The sequence below is a fragment of the Manacus vitellinus genome, unplaced genomic scaffold (genome assembly GCF_001715985.3).
Source record: "Manacus vitellinus isolate BGI_N305 unplaced genomic scaffold, ASM171598v3 scaffold_18_pilon, whole genome shotgun sequence".
NCBI lineage: Eukaryota > Metazoa > Chordata > Aves > Passeriformes > Pipridae > Manacus > Manacus vitellinus.
The window spans coordinates 5,315,366-5,336,821 of NW_021939324.1; the positions used below are offsets into that span (position 1 = coordinate 5,315,366).

Genomic DNA, 21,456 nt, shown 5'->3' on the forward strand with positions numbered 1-21,456 from the left:
TTAGCTAATCTGAATCTACCCTCTTTCAGTTTAAAACCATTACCCCTTGTCCTGTCATTACTCCTACATAGGCTGTCCCCATCTTCCTTATGAGCACCCTTTAAGTACTAGGAGGCTGCAGTAAGGTCCCCCCAAAACCTTCTCTTCTGCAGGCTGAACAATCCCAATTTTCTCAGCCTTTCCTCATAGAGAAGTGTTCCATCCCTCTGATCAGTTTTATGGCCCTTCTCTGGACACACTCCAACAGGTACATGCCTTTCTGGTACTGATGAACTCAAAGCTGGATGCAGCGCTCCAGGTGGTGATTCACCAATGTTGAGTAGAGGGGCAGAATCATATCCCTTGACCTGCTGGTCACCTGCTGAATCTTGAGCTTTTTGACTTAGAAGCTAAATATGCTTCTGACGGGAAAAAAAAAACAAACCCAGACGTTAAAAAAACCACAGAAATGAAAATGGGGGAATCTTAAGTGATGATGAAGAATTCTAAAGACTTTTTCATAACGTGTGTAGTCTGGTCATTGCATACTATTAAAAGTTTGTAGAGCCTCTGTTTATTATGATCAACACACAGTGTTGTATTAACAGTGAGTGTGTATAGTAGCACATTTTGGTGGGAGATATTTTCCCTGTTTACCTGACCTAGATCATAGATCCCTACAGATCTATGCAGATTGGTGTAGACCTCTAGTAGGTGACATTCTTTCTAAATCTAAAAAGGTGTGTAATACTTCACTAGAAAAAATTTTATGCTTACCTTACTTTACAGGGTACTGTTAAAAATTTCTTGTTATATTATTACCTGGCTTTGTAAAATAATTTTAAAAGTCTTCATTTCGTTTTATTCTTTTTAAAATTTAGTACAATTCTTATGTATTTCATGTATTTAACCTTGTTCTTCACTTGTTTCTCTCCCTTTTCTTCTCCCTTTCTCTCCTTCCCATTCTACTCTGCCCTCCACTTTTATTTTTCCTTTCCTCTCTCCTCTCTCCTCTTTTCTCTCTTCTCTCTAAAATGTAAGAGGAAACTACATCTTAGTGACATGTAATTTTTCAATGTAATGTTAACATTATTTTGATGGGTCAAATTAAAGACCCATTCTCTATTATCTCACTGGCTAAAATTTGAAGTCTCATTTCTTTGCAAATAGTGTCTAAGAAAGGTGTATTTTTCAGCAGATGATTCGCTTTGGACATGACCTTATGCCCTCCATTAATTTTACGATTCCCAAGCATTAAATATTTTGATGAGCTGTCCTTTCTTAATTTTGTTTAGTTATATATCTTTAAGTCAACATTTCTTATATCTTCTGTTTCCATTCTTATCCTCTGCGCTGCTGGTCAACTAACATTTCACCATTTCTCCCCTCTTTGCTGCATTAAAATGGAGCAGTAAACCTGACAGGTGAGAAGCAAAAAGTAATCACTCTTCATTTAATATAGAAAAGGAGAAAAAAAAGAAAGTTATCATGATAATGATCTAAAACAAAGTATCTGTCAATCTTAAGTGAATGTAGACAGTAATCTGTCACAATGAAGGCAACTGTAAGACTTGCTATGTTATTTACAGCACTGAAAAGTAATGTAATACAAGCAGCGAAGTTTCACTGCTCTTCTTCTTGTGTCTACGTGGGGTACATTTCCAAGAGATAGCACAGCTATACAATGTTTATATGGTTTTATTTGCATTTTAGTGAAGGTGAATCAGTGTTTTTTTTGCTATAACCAAAGTTCTTTAAGGAATGCATTGTTGTGGTTGAAGTGTTAGCTGCTCTGAATCTCCATAATGCTCCATCCACATAGACTCAATGCTGACTTACAGTTCTACAAGTGAAAATGATATAGTGATCTCTTGTCCTCTCTGGATTTTTTTTTCCCATCTAACTCAAAATCATTGCATAATCTGGAAGAATTATGATGACTTGTATAGGCTGGCAACATAAAAAAACCCCAACATCCAGAATGATCCTGAGAATAATACAAATAATAAACTGTTCTATTATCCTATAAGCATTCAAAATATTCAGATACATGATTAGAAGAGATTTTAGTGCTTTTATTAGAGTAATGCGAAATTTTGTTGTCCAGTACTGACTTGTAAGTGGAAAAAAGGTAAATGAAGCTTGTCTCTGGACAGTGTCAAGGACTTAAAGAGACTTAAAACTCCTAGACTTAGGAAGAAGGAAATAACAGATTAAAAGACTTCCTGAAAGTTACATTGCACATCTTTACTGAAGAAGAAATAGCACTCAGGCATTGTGCTACAGTGGTAGGAGTTGGGGATAGTCAAAATCAAAAGAAAGAAATTTCAAATGAGTTTATCCATAATATTTTGTTTTTAAAAAGACTAAAAAAGAAGAATAGTATGTAAATTTTTATCGCTTCACTTAAGAGAGATTAATACATGTGTTAAGGTATTTACCAGAGACCAGTACTTTTACAGTAAAAAACTTTTTACTTTTTTCTATAAAACAATAGGACTAGTGACTTTCAAAGAATACCTGCAGTGATGTTACTGTTTGACTTGTTTGCACAGCCTTTGAAATCTTGTTGTATATTACCAGGTGTTCATGATTTCAAGAACAGCAAGAAATCAACAGGAATAATAGCAGATTTAGTACCATTGTGAGTCAATTAGGAAAACTATAAATAGTGTTATGTTAAAATAAACATTGGGTACCCGGAAAAGATTACTTTTCACAAAGTAACTCTTCCTCTATTTGCTTCTTCATTTTATGTTACATAGAGTGTCAGCCAGGTTTCGTTTTCATTCAGGAGTCCACAGAGGACTAGTGAAGAAGGATTCCACTCTCTGTATAAAAATGCAGAGTGGTAGATGTTCTTCATTTAAGATAGTTCTCGATGTCTCCACATCAGAAAATTATAGACAAATAATGGGAGTCCATTTTACCAGAAAAGTCAGTCAGAGCACATGTGGACTCTGCTTCTCTCTAGAGAAAGGAAATCATACACAAACTTCCTTCCTTCCCTCCCTCCCTCATCCCTCCTTCCTTCCTTCCTTCCCTCCTTCCCTCCCTCCTTTCCTCTGTCCCTCCCTCCTTTCCTCCTTCCTCCTATCTTTCCCATCTTGCTTTGGACAGATTGACATGAGCACTATAATTGCAGTGGAAGTCTTAGTTTAATTGGAAATACTCATACAGAATCTGAGCTGTGAATATATGTAAGTGAGGTAAGACAAATGAAGATTGTGTAGTTCAGCTCTTACAGAGATGAGAGGAAACAGAGCAAATTCTTGATTCCTAGAAAGTGAAAAGAAAAGGTGTCTTCTGGGATAGGTGTCTTCTGTACTGTTCTTTCTCTATACTTAAAAATGCAAACTATTTTTTATAAATGTGTATAAAATATGAAATATTTAATGATAATAACTTGGAGTATTAATTTCTAGTTACATGTTCAAAAGTTGGCTACTTTTTTAAAAAGCTAGATAGCTTTTAAAATACTGTGAATTTTCATAAGTTTAGTGTTATAAAAGTAGAGTATCCAGTGACCAGAAGGATATACTGGAGGATCAGTCCAAGGCAAAATGCAGTTATTTTCTCTCTGACATTAATATATTTAGATTCATTTTGCCATCGCAAATTGTAGATGTCCTACTAGCCATGCATAATTATTTTACCTTTGCACTGGATCAAATAGCCTTTCAGAAATAAACATCTTGCCTTCAGAATATGATGATTAAATGCTCAGGTACCTTTGTCAAGCTAACATGTCTATCTTCTGTTTATGTGTATTCACCTTCTCCATGCAGGAAGAGGGCTGAATCTGATTCTAGAAAGAGCAGCATACCCAACAGCAAGGAGGTCCCTTCTCACCATCCCACAGATCCAGTGGAGCTGCGACGCCTTAACTTTCAAACTCCGGGTAAGAGACAATAACTTACGGAGAGCTCTGTGATCATAAGCTGATTACTGGTGCTGCTACAGAAAAGAAAGATTGGTTGTTTATAAAAATATATTTTGATCGCTTATGAGGTTTTGCACAGTATGTTTCTTTGTTAGATTTTGAAATAATTCTTTAATTTCTTTATTTAAAGAAAAATCCTGCTTGAAACAAACTTGAATTTATGTAAAGAAGAGCCCAAAGACACATATGCTATATGGATGTGTTTTATGTACTAAAATTCCAAGTTAAACCTAACAATGCTAGAAAATGTTGTTGGGACATGTATATCCCTCTATTTATTAACAATATTCTTACAGCAACCTCTTGTTAATAAGCTTCTTTCTTATCTACTGCATAATTGGGTGATCTATTAACGTAATTGTCAGTTTCACTGAATTGCAAATGTGCAACACAGAAAAGAAAATACTAACTAGATAAATGGTCTTGTCTTTGAAAATAAGGCCATATTTTGTGGTTAAGGGAGTATATGAATGTCAGTAGTTCTGAGGTTAGAAGCAACACATTCTCAAATATTTTATTAAATGATTTTTTTAAATGAAACACTGTTTTCTTAAAGCTGTTTATCTGATAGTCAAGAGACACTGGGAGATAAATATTAGTATTGAATTTTTACCACATTTTAGGAGTCAACTTTTACTTAAATTGGCTTTTGATCATGTTGTATTCCAGTGAACGTGTTGTCTATTACAGGGTGTTTGCACATAGTCCCAGTCTAATGCTAGTTGTGTGCAGAATCTTCATGAGCCTTGTGTTTGTCAAACTTCTTACATTAATAACAAAAAAATAAAAGCTCATAAAAGCAGGAATTGAAGGGTTTGAGATGCTGAGAGATTAGCCTCAGAACTTGACATACTAAAGGGTTAAGTGAACTTGCAGATCTCATTTCTAGTCTTCTAAACAGTGATTATATTAAGATAATGTTGCCCCAGCAGGAGTGGGTCTGCAGAGTAATGAATGTGGCTAAAGACCCATGCATGTACATGGCAGTGGTAGAAAGGGAAGAGTCTTGAGTTTTACTCCAGCCTTGTTTTTTTTTAATCTGTTCCAGTACACTGAATGCTCTTAGCAGCTGGTGCAAATTAGGTGTGTTTCAGGAGCACATCTTCTAATTCAGTTTCATCTCAATATGGGAATCTTGTTGACATGCTCTGGGACCTCTTTATAATATGAACTTAAGTGCAGTAAGTGGAAATGATTGAAAGTTTTTATTCACAATTGTCCTTCTGAGACTGCAATCTGAATGTAGGCTCATCGTTCCTGAGCAAAGTTTTCGTCTGTTATTCAGGAGTTTCATGAAAATTTTAAAGATTTTTACAGCAATAGAAGTATACATACAAATTTTTGAAACATGAGAAGAAAAAATATGGTTCTTAAAGTCTAGCTTATGCCTAAAACAAGTCATTATTTGTATACAGTTATATACTGAGTAGAGTGGATGGCTTAATAGAATCACAAAATCATTGTGTTTGGAAAAGATCTATAAGATCAAGGAGTCCAACCATTAACCAAGCACCTCTATGTTCAACAAAAAACCATGACCTGAAGTGCCACATCCACATTCCAGGGCCAGTCAATTCACCACTTTCCTGGGCAGCCTGTTCCAACACCTGACCACCCTTTCAGTGAAGAAGTGTTTCCTAATATTCAGTCTACCTACCCAGCAAAACTTGAGGCCATTTCCTCTTCCCCTATCACTTGTTACCTGGGAGAAGAGACTGACCCCCAACTTGTTATAACCTCTACTCAGGCAGTTGTAGAGAGCTATAAGGTCTCACCTCAGCCTCCTTTTCTCCAGGCTAAATAACCCCAGCTCCCTCAGATGTTTCTCATAAGACTTGTGGTCCAGACCCTTCACCAGCTTTGTCACCCTTTTCTAGACACACTCCAGCACTTCAATGTCTTTCTTGTAGTGAGGTGACTCTAAACTGGACAGAGTACTCGAGGTGTGGCCTCACCAGTGCTAAGTACAGAGGGACAATCACTGCCCTGGTCCTGCTGACCACACTACTGCTGATAAAGGCTAGGATGTCAGGTTGATCTGCTTGTTGACCTTCCCCAGTACCAAGGTCAGACTGACAGGCCTGTAGTTCCCCAAATCCTCCTTCCCACCCTTCTTGTAGATGGACATCCCATTTGGAAACCTCCAGTAATCTGGAACATCCCCAGTTAGGCAGGACTGCTGCTACATGAAGAAAGTAGTGAGTACTTCAGTCAGTGAGTACTTCGGTCAAATCCCTTGGTACCCTTGAGTGTATCCCATCCAATCCCCCACAGTTGTGTATGTCTAAGTGGTGTTGCAGGTTGCTGACCAATTTCTCCTAGACAATGGGGGCTTCATTCTGCTCACCATCCCTGTCTCCCAGCTCAGGGGGCTGTGTACCCCCAGAATAATTGGTGGTGTTAGTAAAGACTGAGGCAAAGAAAGCATTAATTACCTCAGCCTTTTCTTCATCCTTTGTCACTATGTTTCCCTCCGCATCCAATAAAGAACGGAATAATAAACTAGGTATATAAGCATAATTTTCTGCACTCTGTTTATTTACATGTTTAGTCTTACCTATTCCTTTAATATTCATCGTAATAAAACTAAAATGTGGGCAAAAAAAAACCTGCTGCCAAGTGCTAACAATTTTATATATAAAATAATTTATTGTAATTAATTCTAAATTTACATTTAGGATGTAAAGTTATTAAGAAATGGCAGAATTTGTGGCACTCATAGACACTGTAATTCCACCTCACTGATCTGAAAAGAACTGGAGAGGATTGAAAGTATACTTTTCCTTGCAGGGCTATAGTTTATCTGGGAAGTTTGCAGTTTTCTGTGAGGCTAGTTGAGCAGAACATTTGCGATACATTTCTACTCTAAACACTTATTTTTTGCTGTAAACCTTTTCACGGAATGGAGAATTACAATTATTATTAAAAATACAGAACAGACATCTAATTATCATCTTTTTACCTACTGTTGTTTCACCTAAGACCCCCAGGCACAGGTCAGGCCATTATATTACTCAGTACACAACCAAATATCAAGGAGAAATTTCTTACCCCAGTAGATTTGTTTTGCTCTGTAACACTTCCTAATTAACATGTTTTTAATATGCAAACTTAGTCACAGTGAAGTCGAGGTACAGTTCTTGTGCTAGTAAAAGCAGAACATAACGTACATTGACTTCAATTAAGGCTACCATTTAATTAAAACGTGGCTAAATTTAACTGAGATATTTAGATCCTACTGGAATGTTTATCCAACTTTAACCAGCAATACACAATACACCATCAAATAACATGCATAAACACCATCAAATAACATGCAATAAAAAAATTTTTAAGGTGAACATAGGGATACTACAGAAAACCTGCATGTTCAGGATATCAGTTTTGTTATTTTTGTTGTTTTTTCGCTTTCAAGTGTGTGGGTTTTTTTTTTCTATTATGTAACAGAAACAGGTAGTGGGATACTTCAAAGTAGGCAATGGAGAGAAGAGATTGGGGTCTGATGTGGTTATGTGTGGGGTTCCTTTTACCGAGACATCTCCAGTCACCCTCATACAATGGCCTTATCTATTGTATAAGATGTTACCATTTCTCAATGTTGCCTATAGATAAAATAAATGACAGAGTAGTGAATGTACTTTAAAAAACAGTGTATGCCAAGTCAGTAAAAAAGCATCAGGATAGATGATTTGACATTATCACATTATTATAGTGATTTATTTCTTTGGATTACGAAAGCACCTGCAGTTTGCTTGGAGCTTTCCAGTCAGACCAGTTGCTTCCAGTGGGAGGGGAAAAAAAGTTTATAATGAACCCATAAAGTACAGCAGTTTTAAAGAAAATTTTAAATTACATTGGCATATCTAAACTGCCAGTTTTCATGGAGAGAGGTGAATGAGATACTTCTATAAAATTCTGGATTGTCATAAACTTTAGTACTTTGAAAGATTTCTAAACAACCTCTTTCCAAAAATACTGTAAATCATGTATTTTCTGTAAGGAAAGGTCTGATCAGATATAGCTATCAAAATAATTTGAAAGTGAAACTGCTGGGCTAAAATTGAACTTCTAACCACACGTATAAATTACTCCCAGTACAGGTGATTAGATATAAATTTTTGAAAAAGTATGGGAAAGCAATATTTTATCTTCGATGATATTTAGAGAATGTTTTAGGCATAATTGTATTATACTTTTCGTAACATTGTCAATTCAGCATGATGATGTTGTAAAATTGCACAGTAAAAACTACCAGCACAGCTTTCCTTGCTCTCCTTTCACTTTTTATTGTCCTGTCAGTACAGAACTACATCCTTCACTAATCTAGTATTTACCTAAAGAGTTTCCTACCTTACCTTGTCCAGGAAGGATCAAATTGGTGTCTGGCTTCCCTCCTCTCTGGGTCGAGTAACATTTGGAATAGCCCACAGTTCTATATCTAAGAGCAAGATCCCATGTTATCCCATGTTATCCAAAAATGTATATATGTTAGATAAGCCCATATGCCAGTGAGTGGCTCACAGCTGTGCCAAGTTCTCTTTGAGTAAACACGAAAATACACAATCTCTCAATAGGATTTCCTTTTTAAGTCTGTTATTCTTCCATAACTGGAGTAGCTGAGGAAAATTCCATCACATTTTTACCATTCTACAAGTTTCCTATTAAAATGATTAACCTGTGCACAAATTTTAGAAGTCTCTATGCCACATGGGAGAGTAAAGGTAAGCAAAGGGTAGTAATTAAACCCTCACAAAAGATCTCATCAAATAAAGAAGCCCAGTTCTGCAGAGGAAAATTAACTGAAATTAAGTGGTTTGAGTGGGTTCTGAGAGACCCAAGGCTCAGGGAAAGACTTCAATCTGCCAATCAGCCAGAGAACTAAACTGAGTCATGCTTCAAAAGTGACTGGGGTTTTTTATCCTCATTTAACTATAAAATGTGTCACACTTATAAGTAATTTGTGTAATTGGGTGCCAATTAAGCAATTATCTCATTATATCTTATGAACTAATAAGAAGCTTTGAAACACAAGAAAAATAAATAGAATTATTACAGCTCTAAGTTAAAGACTGCTTTTTTTTTTATTAGATAAGTGCTCACTAAACACTTATTCCCTGAGTTGCTAAGGAAGTTCCACAAACTTATTTCCAAGATAAAGCAGAAAAAGTGTAAAACATGCCCAGAGTAAAGGGGGGAAAAATAACAAAAGGTAGAAAAAGTTCCTGCTTTGCAAGATAGCAGGAAATTTCTTCCCATAGTTTGCCCACATGATATCTGTGAGAATTATGACAATGCTGCAGGAAATAGTTCCTTTGTCTTCATGGCAAAACCAGACTGGAAATTCTTTCTTATAGTGAGCAATTGTACACAGAGCTCATCATATGAACTTGTCCAGATAGAGGATTTAGGCACCTTAAAGAAGCATAGGGTTCGTGTGGAAATGACATTTCTGTGATATCCCACTTCATTACTTTCAAATCTAGAGGCAACCAAAATCTGTCTAGCTAGGAGATGAAGTTGAAAATTCTCCTCTCAAGAGTAATCCTTTTTTCTTTCCTGGATTTTAGCCCATAGTTTTGCAACATGTTGTTGAATTTAACATTTTTAGATCAGGATCTGAAAACTAGGTTTCCCGTTTTTTCACTGTAGGTGACTTTTATACCTCACTCAGAGCTGGTGTTTCTACTGTGGGCTAAGCAGATTCTAAGGCTACTTGTTAGAGCTTAGTCTTTGATAGAGAAGAACAGAAACTATTTTCATTGCAGAACAATTGATCAAGTTTTGAAGAACATAAAATCTTCTGGAATGACAGTGACATATGTGCATTGGAAACTATTTTAGAATAGTTGTTGCATTATGATGTATTTGTCTAGAGTTTTTCTTGTATATTTATTTTTTTAAGTTCAAGCACTGGCCTAGCTCTGACTTTATGAAAAAGAAATTTTGAAGTAACAGTAATTTTTTTTGTCATAAATACTAAGGGCATTCTTGATAAATTTTCATGGATGCTGAATTTCTACTAGATCAGGGTCATCTGTCATTTTTTCTATTTTCCATGTCTGAATTTTAGGTAGGTATTTATTTCTGCGTTTTCGATAAGGATAACTATCAGTAGCAATAACCACTATTACTGATTCCTTCATTTTTCTGTAAAGGAACAGTATCTTAATCACCACAGATTGGTATGTGGAAGGGTGTTCTGTGTTGCTAAATAAAAATGAGGATGTAATAAATCAGTTTTTAAAATCACAGACTATTAACTCAATGTGGACCTAAAATACCATGAATTCCTAAAGAAATTTCTGTGACAATAATGTGTCACATTTTTGTACTCCATATACGAGCAGATATGTTCTTTCTTTTATTTGTAACTTTATTCTTGTTTATTGTGGGTATATCAACCAGCAGTTGGTAAATAAATGTGTTTTGTAAATGTTTCTAAAAGCCCTTATCATAAAACCCTGACAACAAACAAAATCCTAATTTAACGCACTAATGACAAGCCCAAAACACCCTCTTGTTTCAGTGGGATAAAGGAATATAATTAACAGCTTTAATGTCTGTTGAAATGCAGATGAGTTCTGACCTTGCTCTCTTAGTTTTTCCTTTAATTGTGGCACAAAGGGTATTTCATGTTCCTTGGTCATGTCTTTACCACAGATTAACCAGAAGCTAATTCTACACTGAAATCAAACCATATATTCTTATTTCATATAAATGAAGGGTTTTCTACTAAGCTGCATAAGATCAATCACATTTACCTGTCTTCTACCAAATTTGGAAGTAGAAACTTCTAAGGGATACAGTTGCAGCTGTGTTTGCATGTGGTGGTTTTGGGGGCTTTCTTTTTGTTTGAGTTTTCAGGTGTTTCTATCTCTTTTTTTAAAAAGAGATATCCTATTTAAAAGAAAATTTGAAAGCATGTCTACAGCATGATATTACTTTTGACTTTTTAGCATGTCACAGGATCTGTTGTAATTTAGCTGTATTTTGTCTTTAAGTTTTTGTGTTGTCATAACATGTGTTGATTGATGTGGAAGTGTGTCATCAAATAAGTGTGTTTTCTTATTTGTAGCCACAGAAAATGAGTTTAGCTGTATTTTGAGTGGGATCTTTTGAGTCAACTTCTACATCTTCTACAACATGTGAGCTTAATGTTCACATTAAACTCAATAGGAGCCTCATGCTTTTGCACAAAATATGACGAGATCTTAAAATGTTCGTTCATAGCATATTGTTATGGTTCACAGACCAATTACATAACAGAAGTCCTCCAGTGGTTGTTTTAAAAAACAGCTACTTTTTTATCATCTCATTTTACGTATTTAAAATATGAAAATATACCAAATGCAATTACTTCATAATTTAAATGCAAAATATTATTTGAGGAGAGTTATTCAATGTCCAAGTGTAGTTACCTAAAGTGAGCCATGGACAAAGGGTTGATATGCAGTTAAAATTTGTCAGTTTCTGAAGTTGAAAGTAGTTCCTCTTTTTGCCTTAGAAAAGAAAGTTTTATTTCAAATTTCATTTTTGCACAAAGTGTTTAACATGAAATCTCTCCTTGGGAAGGCCAAGTGACATATAGAGAAGCATATTAAAAAAATAGTTTAAAAAAAGAATGGATGTTCAACATCCTTAAAAAAATATTCCTTCACAATAAGCTAATTATTGTGACTTGTGTTCCTAATGCTGGTGATTTAGTCAGGTTCATTGCGTGATGAGCAACTCTCATACTCATTGGGTTTATGTCCTTTATGTTTACAGTAGGGCACCTGCACCTTCAAGTATCTTAGTTGAGTTTCCAGACGCTATTTTGTGCATGTCTGAAGTGCCTGTATGTACAAGATTGATTGATTATGATGATCTACTGCTGTTACTAATTTGTTTCCCATTTCCGATTGGCTTTTACTTTTTACAGCTTTGAGCAGTAATTCAGTCCCCTACGCCTCCCTGATTGGCTCTGTGTCCTCCCTCTCTAGCCAAACTACCACTCAGTCCTTATATGATAATAACTCTCTCCCACGATTCGCTCGAAAAGGTCTAAACATCTTTGTCTCTATTATTTTCTCTGTTCAAGCACTGTATTAGATGTACATCAGTCCACCTCCATTTCTGGATCAATCTAGAGTTTTCTTGTGCCTTTTCACTCACATACTTTCCATAGGGGTGCTTGATCTGGATCAATCAGTGTAATTATTAGATGACTGTCACCCACACTCATTTTGAGAGTAGCCAAGTCCTAAGTGAAATTTCTAAGAAAATGGGAGACAAGAAGAACTGCATCAAATAAATTAATACTGAGACTAAGTTTTTATTTAAATTTATAAGGAATATCCCCATTGTATCTGAATATTTAGCTTTGTTAGTTGACTGACAACTTGCCTTAATATCTACTTTAAATATGTCTTACCATCGCAGACATGCTATGAAAATAATATAAAATATATATATGTATAGGGTCAGAAGAACTAGGGCCAGTGCTGTTGGACATTATTTTGGACTCTAGTATGATGCCTGAAATGCCAAAGAATCAAAAAGAAAACAAGAATTAAAAACAAAATTAAAGAAAAGAAAAATATGCTAATGTGACTGTGTTGTAACCACATGGTCATTTTCAGCTATGTTTAAAGTAAATGCAAGTCAACTGTCTTAGGCATGCTCTTGAAATTCATGGTGACAAAGCAAACTGCATTATGCAACATGGCTTCCAGCTTGAGCCCCCTTGAGTCATTAGTGTTTTCCCTTTGTAATTTCAAGAGATCCTGGGGTTCACTAGCTTAACTTTTTCTTGCCAGCTCTGATTTCTTCCCTAAACCATTGAAAACTCACTTTCATTTTAGGTGTGATAGTATAAATCACGAAGAGAAGAATGTAAGCATTTTGGAGAAGGGTCATGAAGACTAATAGAGTGGAATATGTTCACAAATTTTTGCCTGTCAAATCTTAAGCTGGCAGATTGTTCTAGTTGACCCCACATCTTTTCTGTCTTTCTTTTGCCTTGCTGTCCCTGTACACCCTTACACACCCATCTCTGTGTTCAGTTCCTAGCTCTTCTTCTTCTTTTTCATTCAGCATTTTCATCAGTGGACAAAGATGTTTACACCTGAAGTAGATTGTAGGTACTCTTAGGGGTTGATAAATGGGGTTTAAGGTTATTTTAAGGTATTAGTGCAGTCAGTATGTATGTCCAGCCAAACTGTACAACCCCTGTCTCTACAATCTGCTACTAGTGAAAACATTTTTGAAGTTCTAATTGTCTGACGTCCGATGTTGTCTTCAGTGACTGTTGTCTAAAGCACTGGTGCATGTTATTCTACTCATTCATAGTTGCATGTCAGTCACCTCAAAATTTCTTAAAATATTGAAGTATTTCTAATTTAGCCAGAATACATAGTCAGTCCTCTAGACCTTGATGCATTATTATTAATCTTCAAGCTCTCCATTTCATTTTTTATACTTTATTTTATAAGTTAGTTTTATGTTGGTTTGAGGTTTCTTTGTTTTTTACCATTTCCTTTGCAGGTTCAGGTGTCTCGGGTTACCCTGGTAACCTTCATTATTCAAGCTCGTTTTTCTTGATTATGCATAAGTCACTTTGTTTTCTGTCAAAACACTATTCTTTCCCCTTTAGGGTTCTTTCAGTGTCTGTTTCTCAGCTCACATTTTCTCGTCTAATTCAATAGAGTTTCCATTTCATGCAGTGCAGGAGAAGGAGTTTGAAATTACATTAAGAGTCATTACTCAAAGCAGAGGTCGACATCAGGTCTAACTGTCTCATTTTACCATGCCTAGCTAAACTCATTGACTCATACCACAGTAACTCTTTCCTCTACACTAGGAATGTTAGCTTTGGGAATATGCTTGGTGACTTCTTTTAATTTGGCTTGAGAGCTCATCTATCCAGAGCATGTCCTGCTTTGAGTAACCAAACTATTTGCCTGCTTCTCTCACATATGACATCTTTACTACTTACACATTTCTAGACATTCTAACTACTACATTTTCTAAATTTTAGACCAATGCTATCACTGTAGCGTACTTTAAATTCTGTTCCTCTTTCTTGTTCAACAGGTATGGCCAATCATCCCCCAATACCCATCTTGGAACTTGCAGATCACATTGAAAGATTGAAAGCAAATGACAATTTAAAGTTCTCACAGGAGTATGAGGTAATTTTCCTCATTTTCTTATTATTCAAATTGTTTAAAATGTCGTGTTCGCTGTTTCCCAAGGCTTTTCTCTGATATGATGTCAGGTTTATATAGTACTAAAATGATGATTAAAAAACTCTGTGTAAAATGACTACATTGGTGAGGTGGCTCCTTTGCTCATAAAATTTTGTTCTCTTTTTATAAGGATACATGTCAGTCAGATTCCACGGGCATATACTTGAAGTAGCGTGTGAATGATACAGCACTTACTTATATTCATACATACAAACATCCGTCTTCCATCAGTTTAAAAATCCTTAGATTATTTCAAAAATTTCCTCTGTAGTATTGACAGGACCCATACAGTGCAAGCTCCTAAGAAGATTCAGTCCACTGCATTAATTTTGTGTGGAATAAGAGGATTTGCAAGTGCCTGGTGTCTTTAATGAAACAGTTTCAAGACCAGTACTTTCCTTCGGTCAACAATACCACTTCTTTAAATTGTGAATGGTAGTCTATAAAAAGCATGAAAGGATTTAACTAGAAGAGAGTAATCATTTACAAACCACATTGTCAGTAACCCATGGAGTATAAAAGTATTCGTATAGTGGAGAGTAACAGCCTCTCAGGTCAGTAGTTTAGGGCTTAAGGGACATAGAGAACCATCCATTGTAGTATATTATAGCTGTTTCTTTAATGCCAAAATATTGTCTATCTCAAAAATACATGGATAAAGTATGCACTGAACCATCAGTAACAGAGTGTTTGTTTAGATCAGCTATAGGTGATCGTGTCAGTGATCCAAGGATTAACAGCTCCCAGAGGGATCACTGACACAGTATTTGTTTATAGTCTGTTGTGTCACTAATCCTTTCTTAAAACCCTCCAACACTTCATTAGCATGATGGAGTAAAAGCTTGTGTTACTCTTATATTTTTAGGGACTGCAGATTTGTGCATTTGAAAGTTCATATGGACACTGACCATGCCGTAAAAAACCACTGAAGATGACTTTCACATGTTGGTTTCAAAGTAACATGTGACTACATGGTACAGAAACCAAATACATGTCCATTGTACTTTAAAAGTCTTGACAGAAAATGTTAAAAGTTAATTCCAAATACTATGATAACGAACTGCAATTGCTTATTATTTAATTGGATGCACTGTCCAGAAAGACCTTAAGACTGCTCTAAAAAATAATCATATTAGATGTCAAAAGGAAATTATAGTTTCAACAATTCATGGAAATAAATTTGTTTGAAGACCATCTTAGGGGTGCTATTTACCATTCCAATCACAAAAAATGTGGAAGAATATTCTCATTTTTCTGTGTGGAAATCCTGTGTTTCTAAGTATAAAGATTGTAACATAAAAAGAAGCAAAAAGGAAAATTTGTGCAGCAGAATGTTCACCATAAAAAGATAACATGTGGTACAAATTTGAAAATCATTTCCTGTTGTACTGTGGGCAAATTAATTCTTTTTTCTGTGCAAAAAATTCTATTTACAAGTCTTATAATGTAGTACAATTTCTAGGAAAATAAACAATTCAGCTTTACTGCATGTTGAACGTGATGTGGAGATGACATAGTTCTTTTTAGGCTGTAATATAACTTGAAAGTTTTGGTGGTTTGTATTTTTTATTTATTATTTAAATCATCAAAATAATCTTGAGAATTTAATTTTAATAATTTATAACCAGATCAAGATACATTAAATCATTGAATTCTTAATATCTGTCCCTCCATAAGTTTTTCTATTCTGTATAAACAGGACAGCTTTCACTTTCTTCACTTTTTTTTTCTTTTGTTTTTCCTTTTTTTTTACCTGGAGCAGAATGATCAGACGGTCTGAATTAAAATATGGGCAACTGTGTATCAACATCAAGCTTCATTCATATTGTTTTGCCTGATAGGGTTCAACATTTATCTTTGAAATCCCAGCTTTAGAGATACCACTTAATTTCCACCTAGTCCAAGATTCATCCATTTTGAAACGGAACTAGTGAAAAGCACTGCTATTTGGTTTCATGGTCTAGGCTAGGCAGTGGACTAAGGCTGCAGTTTGATGATCACTGTAAGTCATCTCCCTGTCTTGGCTGTGTATTCCTGTTCTCTCTCTTGTGCCAGTCTTGGCAGTAGCACATGTGCAGCTGTTCAAGGATTATCTCAGGAAATAGATTCAGCTGAAAACTAATTGTTTTATTTTTCTTTGCTGTTTTCAGTTGGATCAGTTCCCTGAACTAGCTCACCACATGTCTACTTGAGCTCTAGTGCCAGCACAAGTGAACTGGTGGGTACATTTGTGGTCAGGGATTGGGACCTTCTATTTCAGCAGCAGTTCTCACTAGCATCCCTAAAATCAACTCTTTGATTGCAAGGCAGAAGTAGGTACAGATGGTAACTGTTCAGTTATTATCACTTCAGATAACATTTGAACTGGTGACACAGAAGGAAAAAGAGATGCTTTTCATCTTCAGAAGGTAAAGGTGTAGCAAGCAGCAGGAAACTGCTGACCTTTATCGATACTAGCAAATTCAATTAATTCACATTTAGGGAAGCAAACAGTTTTCATCAATTACCACTGATGATTTTTTTTCTTTGTTATCATGCCCTTTCCTCCTTGGCATTCAATTATTTTATTTTACTTTTTATGGAATTGCTTACATTGCTTGGATGAAATTCTTCAAAACTAGACTGATAGTATGCAACAACTGTTATGACAGCTTTGTGATACCATAAAATCATCATCTTCATGGCTAGACTTCGCAAACAAAGATTTGGGAAGGACTGTACCCACATTTGCTACAAGCATGTTGGTGGCTAAAGAGGCCAATACAAGATAGACAAGTCCAGTTGAAAAAGGCACAGCAGAAAGACTCCTTACATGGTATCCGCAAGACACGATTCTTTCTGTATTGTCTTTTCTCCTCGAGAGTGATCCTGTGTATGTTCTCAAAAGAAGCAGCAGCGTTATAGATGGTGTGTCTCCAGGCCTCCCGATTTGAGGCCAGAATAGACCAGTGATGAAGATCAATATGGCCAAGGCTGAGATGTTGTTTCAGGGAGTCCTTGTATCTCCTCTTTGGGGCTCCTCTCTTGTGGCAGCCGGTGGCAAGTTCACCATAGAGCAAGATCTTAGGGAGGCGGTGGTCCTTCATCCTGGAGATGTGTCCTGCCCAACGCAGCTGTGTTCTCAGCAACATGGCCTCAATACTTGTGACTGTTGCTTTTCTAGAACAGACATGTTAGTCGCATAATTTGACCAGTGGATGTTTAGGATTGTACGAAGGCAGCATTGATGGAAGAGCTCTAGGAGTCACAGGTGGTGGTGGTAGACAGCCCATGATTCAGATCCATATAAGAGAGTAGACAGCACTATGGCTTTGTAAACACTGATTTTTGTGCTTTTCTTCAAGTATTTATTTCACCAAATTCTTTTATGAAGCTTTCCAAAAGCACTATATGCCTTTGCTAACCTATTGTCTATCTCTCCGCCAATCTTACCATCCAAGGAGATGAGGCTACCTAGGTAATTAAACTGCTGGACTGATTTGAGCTCTGATTGGCCAATGGTGATATGGGGATGATGGGGGACTTCCTGAGGTGCTGGTTGATAGAGAACTTCTGTTTTCTTTAAACTGACTTGCAGCCCAAAAAGCTCAGCAGCCTCAGCAAAGCAGGATGTTAAACGCTGCAGAGCTGCTTCTGTGTGGGCAACGAGAGCGGCGGCGTCAGCATAAAGCAGCTCCCGGACAAGATGGTTTAAGGTCTTAGTGTGGGCCTTCAGTTGCCTTAGATTGAATAGACTTCCATCAGTATGATACCAAATGTAGATATCATCTTGATCATCACGGTCTGCCGTGGCCCTTTGGAGCATCATGCTGAAAAAGATTGTGAATAGGGTTGGATACCATAAAATTAAATACATATATTAACAGTTTCCTGATGAACGCTGAGTTCTCACCCTCTTTCAGGACGTTAGCTCCATTTCAAAAGGATGTTTATTTTTTAGCATATCCTACTTCGGTTGCCGCTTCAAGGGAATTACTTGTTTCACAACTCAAACACATCTTTTCATATTCTAAGCACCCTTTTCAGCTCTTCAGAAGTATTTAAATACTTGCTCGTGTTCCAACCACTTACTTTTGATTAGAATTTCTGATCAAAATTCAGTTCAGGGGTTTTTTTCTCCTTTTGGAAGAGTATCACTTCCTTGCCTGTTCCCACTTTCTCTTCAGGCTGACAGAAACCTACCAGTCTCTTCACAACTACCAAAAGAGTGTCCTCTTCTGATTTATACTCTCTGGCATCATCTTCTAATGAAACCCTCTAACTTCCTTGCAGTCCTGTGAAGATGAAGGATGAGACAAGACAGGATTGCTTTCTTCAAATAATTTTTTTTAATTTTTTAATTCCTTAGAATTAATTTTTTTAATTCCTTAGAATATGTGCTATGTGAAATCTAGTTGAGAAAGAATCTGAAATTACCATTAAAGAAATAAGTCCAAACTACATTCTTCTGCACTCTGTTTCTGTAAGGAACATCTAGAGTAATGTGGCAAATTGGGAAAGAAGTATTGCAAAAAAGTAAGTAGCAATATGCATGGTATAAATTATACATTCTCAGGAAAAAAAAAAAAAAGAGAAGGAAAAGAGTAGAATTCCTTCACTGCTATGACCTGGTAAAGGGAGTATTCTCCAGTGTAAAACAACTAGCTATGTATTATTTTCTCAGGTCTGATGTCATCAACTGGATGAGTTTCTTTTTCTACAAGTCTTCAGAAACTATTTCATAGTGTCTCTTCAGGGCATCTCCTACCCCAACTCTTACAGTGTATGATCAGAACAGTGGAGATTTCTTCCCTTATACTTCTCTTGCAACTTCACCTTGAGTACCAGTTTTATGGGACAACAGGGGCCTGAAAGATTATGATTACTGCAAGATTTAAATAAACTTACAATTCACCTGTTGGATTAAGTGGCTCTGTTACTTCAAAATAAGTTTTTCATCATCCATCATTAATTTTTTGTTAGCTTGCAATCCCTAAACCTAAACAAAATGTTGGTTCACAGTGTTAACATGACACATCATTTATGTCACACAGTTCTTTTGTGTTCTGTAATTTAAACAGAAGGTTGACCACAGCTGATGATTATGAAGCATTTGCTGACTTTGACAATTTCAGTGGGATTTTTATGTAATGTAAGGCTCCACATGGATTTGACAGCTGCTAAGCAAAAAGCTGTATTCATAAGAATCTGACCTTTACATTGTATCTCCTTCTTTCTTAACTCAGGCTTCAGGATTTAAAAACAAGAAGCAGTCATGGAGATAGACTGAATAAGAACAGTAATGTTCTACCTACTCTATGCAATACACCAGGTGTATTTGTAAAATCATTTCCTTCTGTAAGACAGAAAAGGAAATCTAATCCTCCAAAGTAGATTTCTGAGACTTGTGTAAAATAGTTTCACATCTCTTACTTGAGATCTGTAGTTATAGCTTTACACCTTTAAGGAAGGAGATTCAGATTCATACTATTTTTGTGTGAAAACCTCTTGATGCAACACAAAAAATACACTACCAACCTGCATGTGTTATTTCGTGATTTACTGTGAATGTATGTGCATATGCACTGGCAACAAATGCTACGTTAAGTTTTATATGACAATGTTTTCTCTCATCAGGTTTCTTTTTGTAAATTAGAGACAGTCTTTTGCTTTAACACTGAGTATTGGAAAACATGAAGATACCTTTTGATGTTGTTTCATTGTAGCTTTTCAAAGTCATTTGGTAGGACTTGTGATGAGAAAACAGTTTACTGAATATGGTAGATTTCTCTTTTTGTGTCTCAAGCTGCAACAACATAAACACTGGATACTAGAACACAGTAAATCTTGTATAGTAGAAGCATATTTAAAACTTACTATCAGTATAACAGACTTTGAAAGTCCAGGAAGAACAGATAATCCACTAAATGAAATTCTACCAAAGAAACAACTGCACTTTTCTGCTATATCATTGTAGATAATAGTGACTCGTGCAAAAATTTTTCTCAGCAAAAATGTGTTTTCTGTTGTTTATCTTTACATTAGTTTCCCCTTTCTAATGTTACAAACATCATTTATTGGTATTCTGTAAGTTTACTTTCATAGTAAATACTTTCATAGGATATACTCCATTTATTGAGAAACAATTTGTATAGTCAGTGAACAATGAAAAGTTTTTGTATTAATAGCACAGTGCTGTTGCATTCACCTAGGTTGTTTGGTGCTTAGTTCCACCTGTGGTACTATCTGGCCAGCAGGATAGTTATGATAGAGAATTTTAAAGACGTACTGCAAGTCAAGATTTAGAGTAGTGTTTTATCTCCTTCCTTAATGCTGTGAATGCTTCATTGGGATAACAGCATTTGTTTATGGTTATATAATTAAAATAATCCAGTAGAAGAAAGGTGGTTTATGTATTAGGATGTTGTGTTTTGGTCTGATACCTAATGCTATTTTGCCAAGGAATTCCACAGAGACAGTTTAATTAGGCAAATAACTATCTTGAAAAGGTTGTAGCAAAGTGGAGATTGCCCTCTTCTCCCAGGCAACTAGCAACAGGACAAGAGGACATAGCCTCAAGCAGTGCCAGGGAAGGTTCAAGCTGGACATAAAAAAGAATTTTTTCACTGAAAGGGTAGTTAAGTGTTGGAACAGGCTGATCAGGGAGGTGGTGGAGACACCATTCCTGGAGGTCTTCAGGAAACAACCGGGCATGGCACTCATCCTAGTTGATAAGGTAGTGGTCAGTCAAAGGTTGTACTCAATGATCTTGAAATCTTTTCCTACCTTAATAATTCTGTGATTCTATTCTGTAATAAATATCAGTCTTATTTTGCCAAAATGAAGAAGTGATACATGTAGGAAGAGAAGAGTAGTCTACTGCTTATAAAAAGAAAAATTATTCAAGGTTAGACTATATAGATCATTATAGGTAAAACTGAATTTTGAGGGGGCTTTTTAGAAAGATGAATTTGCAGTATTTTTAGGGACTTACAGAGAAAAATGGAGGAATCAATGAAGAATTTCACTCCTTTACTTCTTCCTTTAACAAGAAAATGTTGACAGAGCTTTAAAAATATGTGGAAAATTTAAGGTGGAACTGGTGTCTCATATGAGACAATTGCAAAGTTTAGTATTTAAGAATTGCTGTATTTTGTACACTATAATAAAACAACAAGATGCTTTAATCACAAGACATATTTAAAACTAAGGAAGTTATTTCATTACTCAGGTATTCTTCTGCTCCCCATACTTATTTCCTACCTGAAGGTGAGAGTAATTCTCTGTTTTCAGCACAAAATGATTTCCATCACAACTGGTTATGAT

General features: G+C 35.9%; 1 protein-coding gene across 1 annotated transcript in view; it reads left to right on the forward strand.

The window, feature by feature from the left end:
* PTPRD (protein tyrosine phosphatase receptor type D) overlaps positions 1-21,456 on the forward strand; it is a 339,897-nt gene that overhangs the window by 255,925 nt on the left and 62,516 nt on the right. The window contains exons 24-27 of the mRNA XM_025894895.2: positions 1,392-1,403; positions 3,768-3,880; positions 11,844-11,963; positions 13,997-14,094. Coding sequence (XP_025750680.1) covers positions 1,392-1,403; positions 3,768-3,880; positions 11,844-11,963; positions 13,997-14,094 — 343 coding nt within the window. The remainder of the gene's footprint in view (positions 1-1,391; positions 1,404-3,767; positions 3,881-11,843; positions 11,964-13,996; positions 14,095-21,456) is intronic.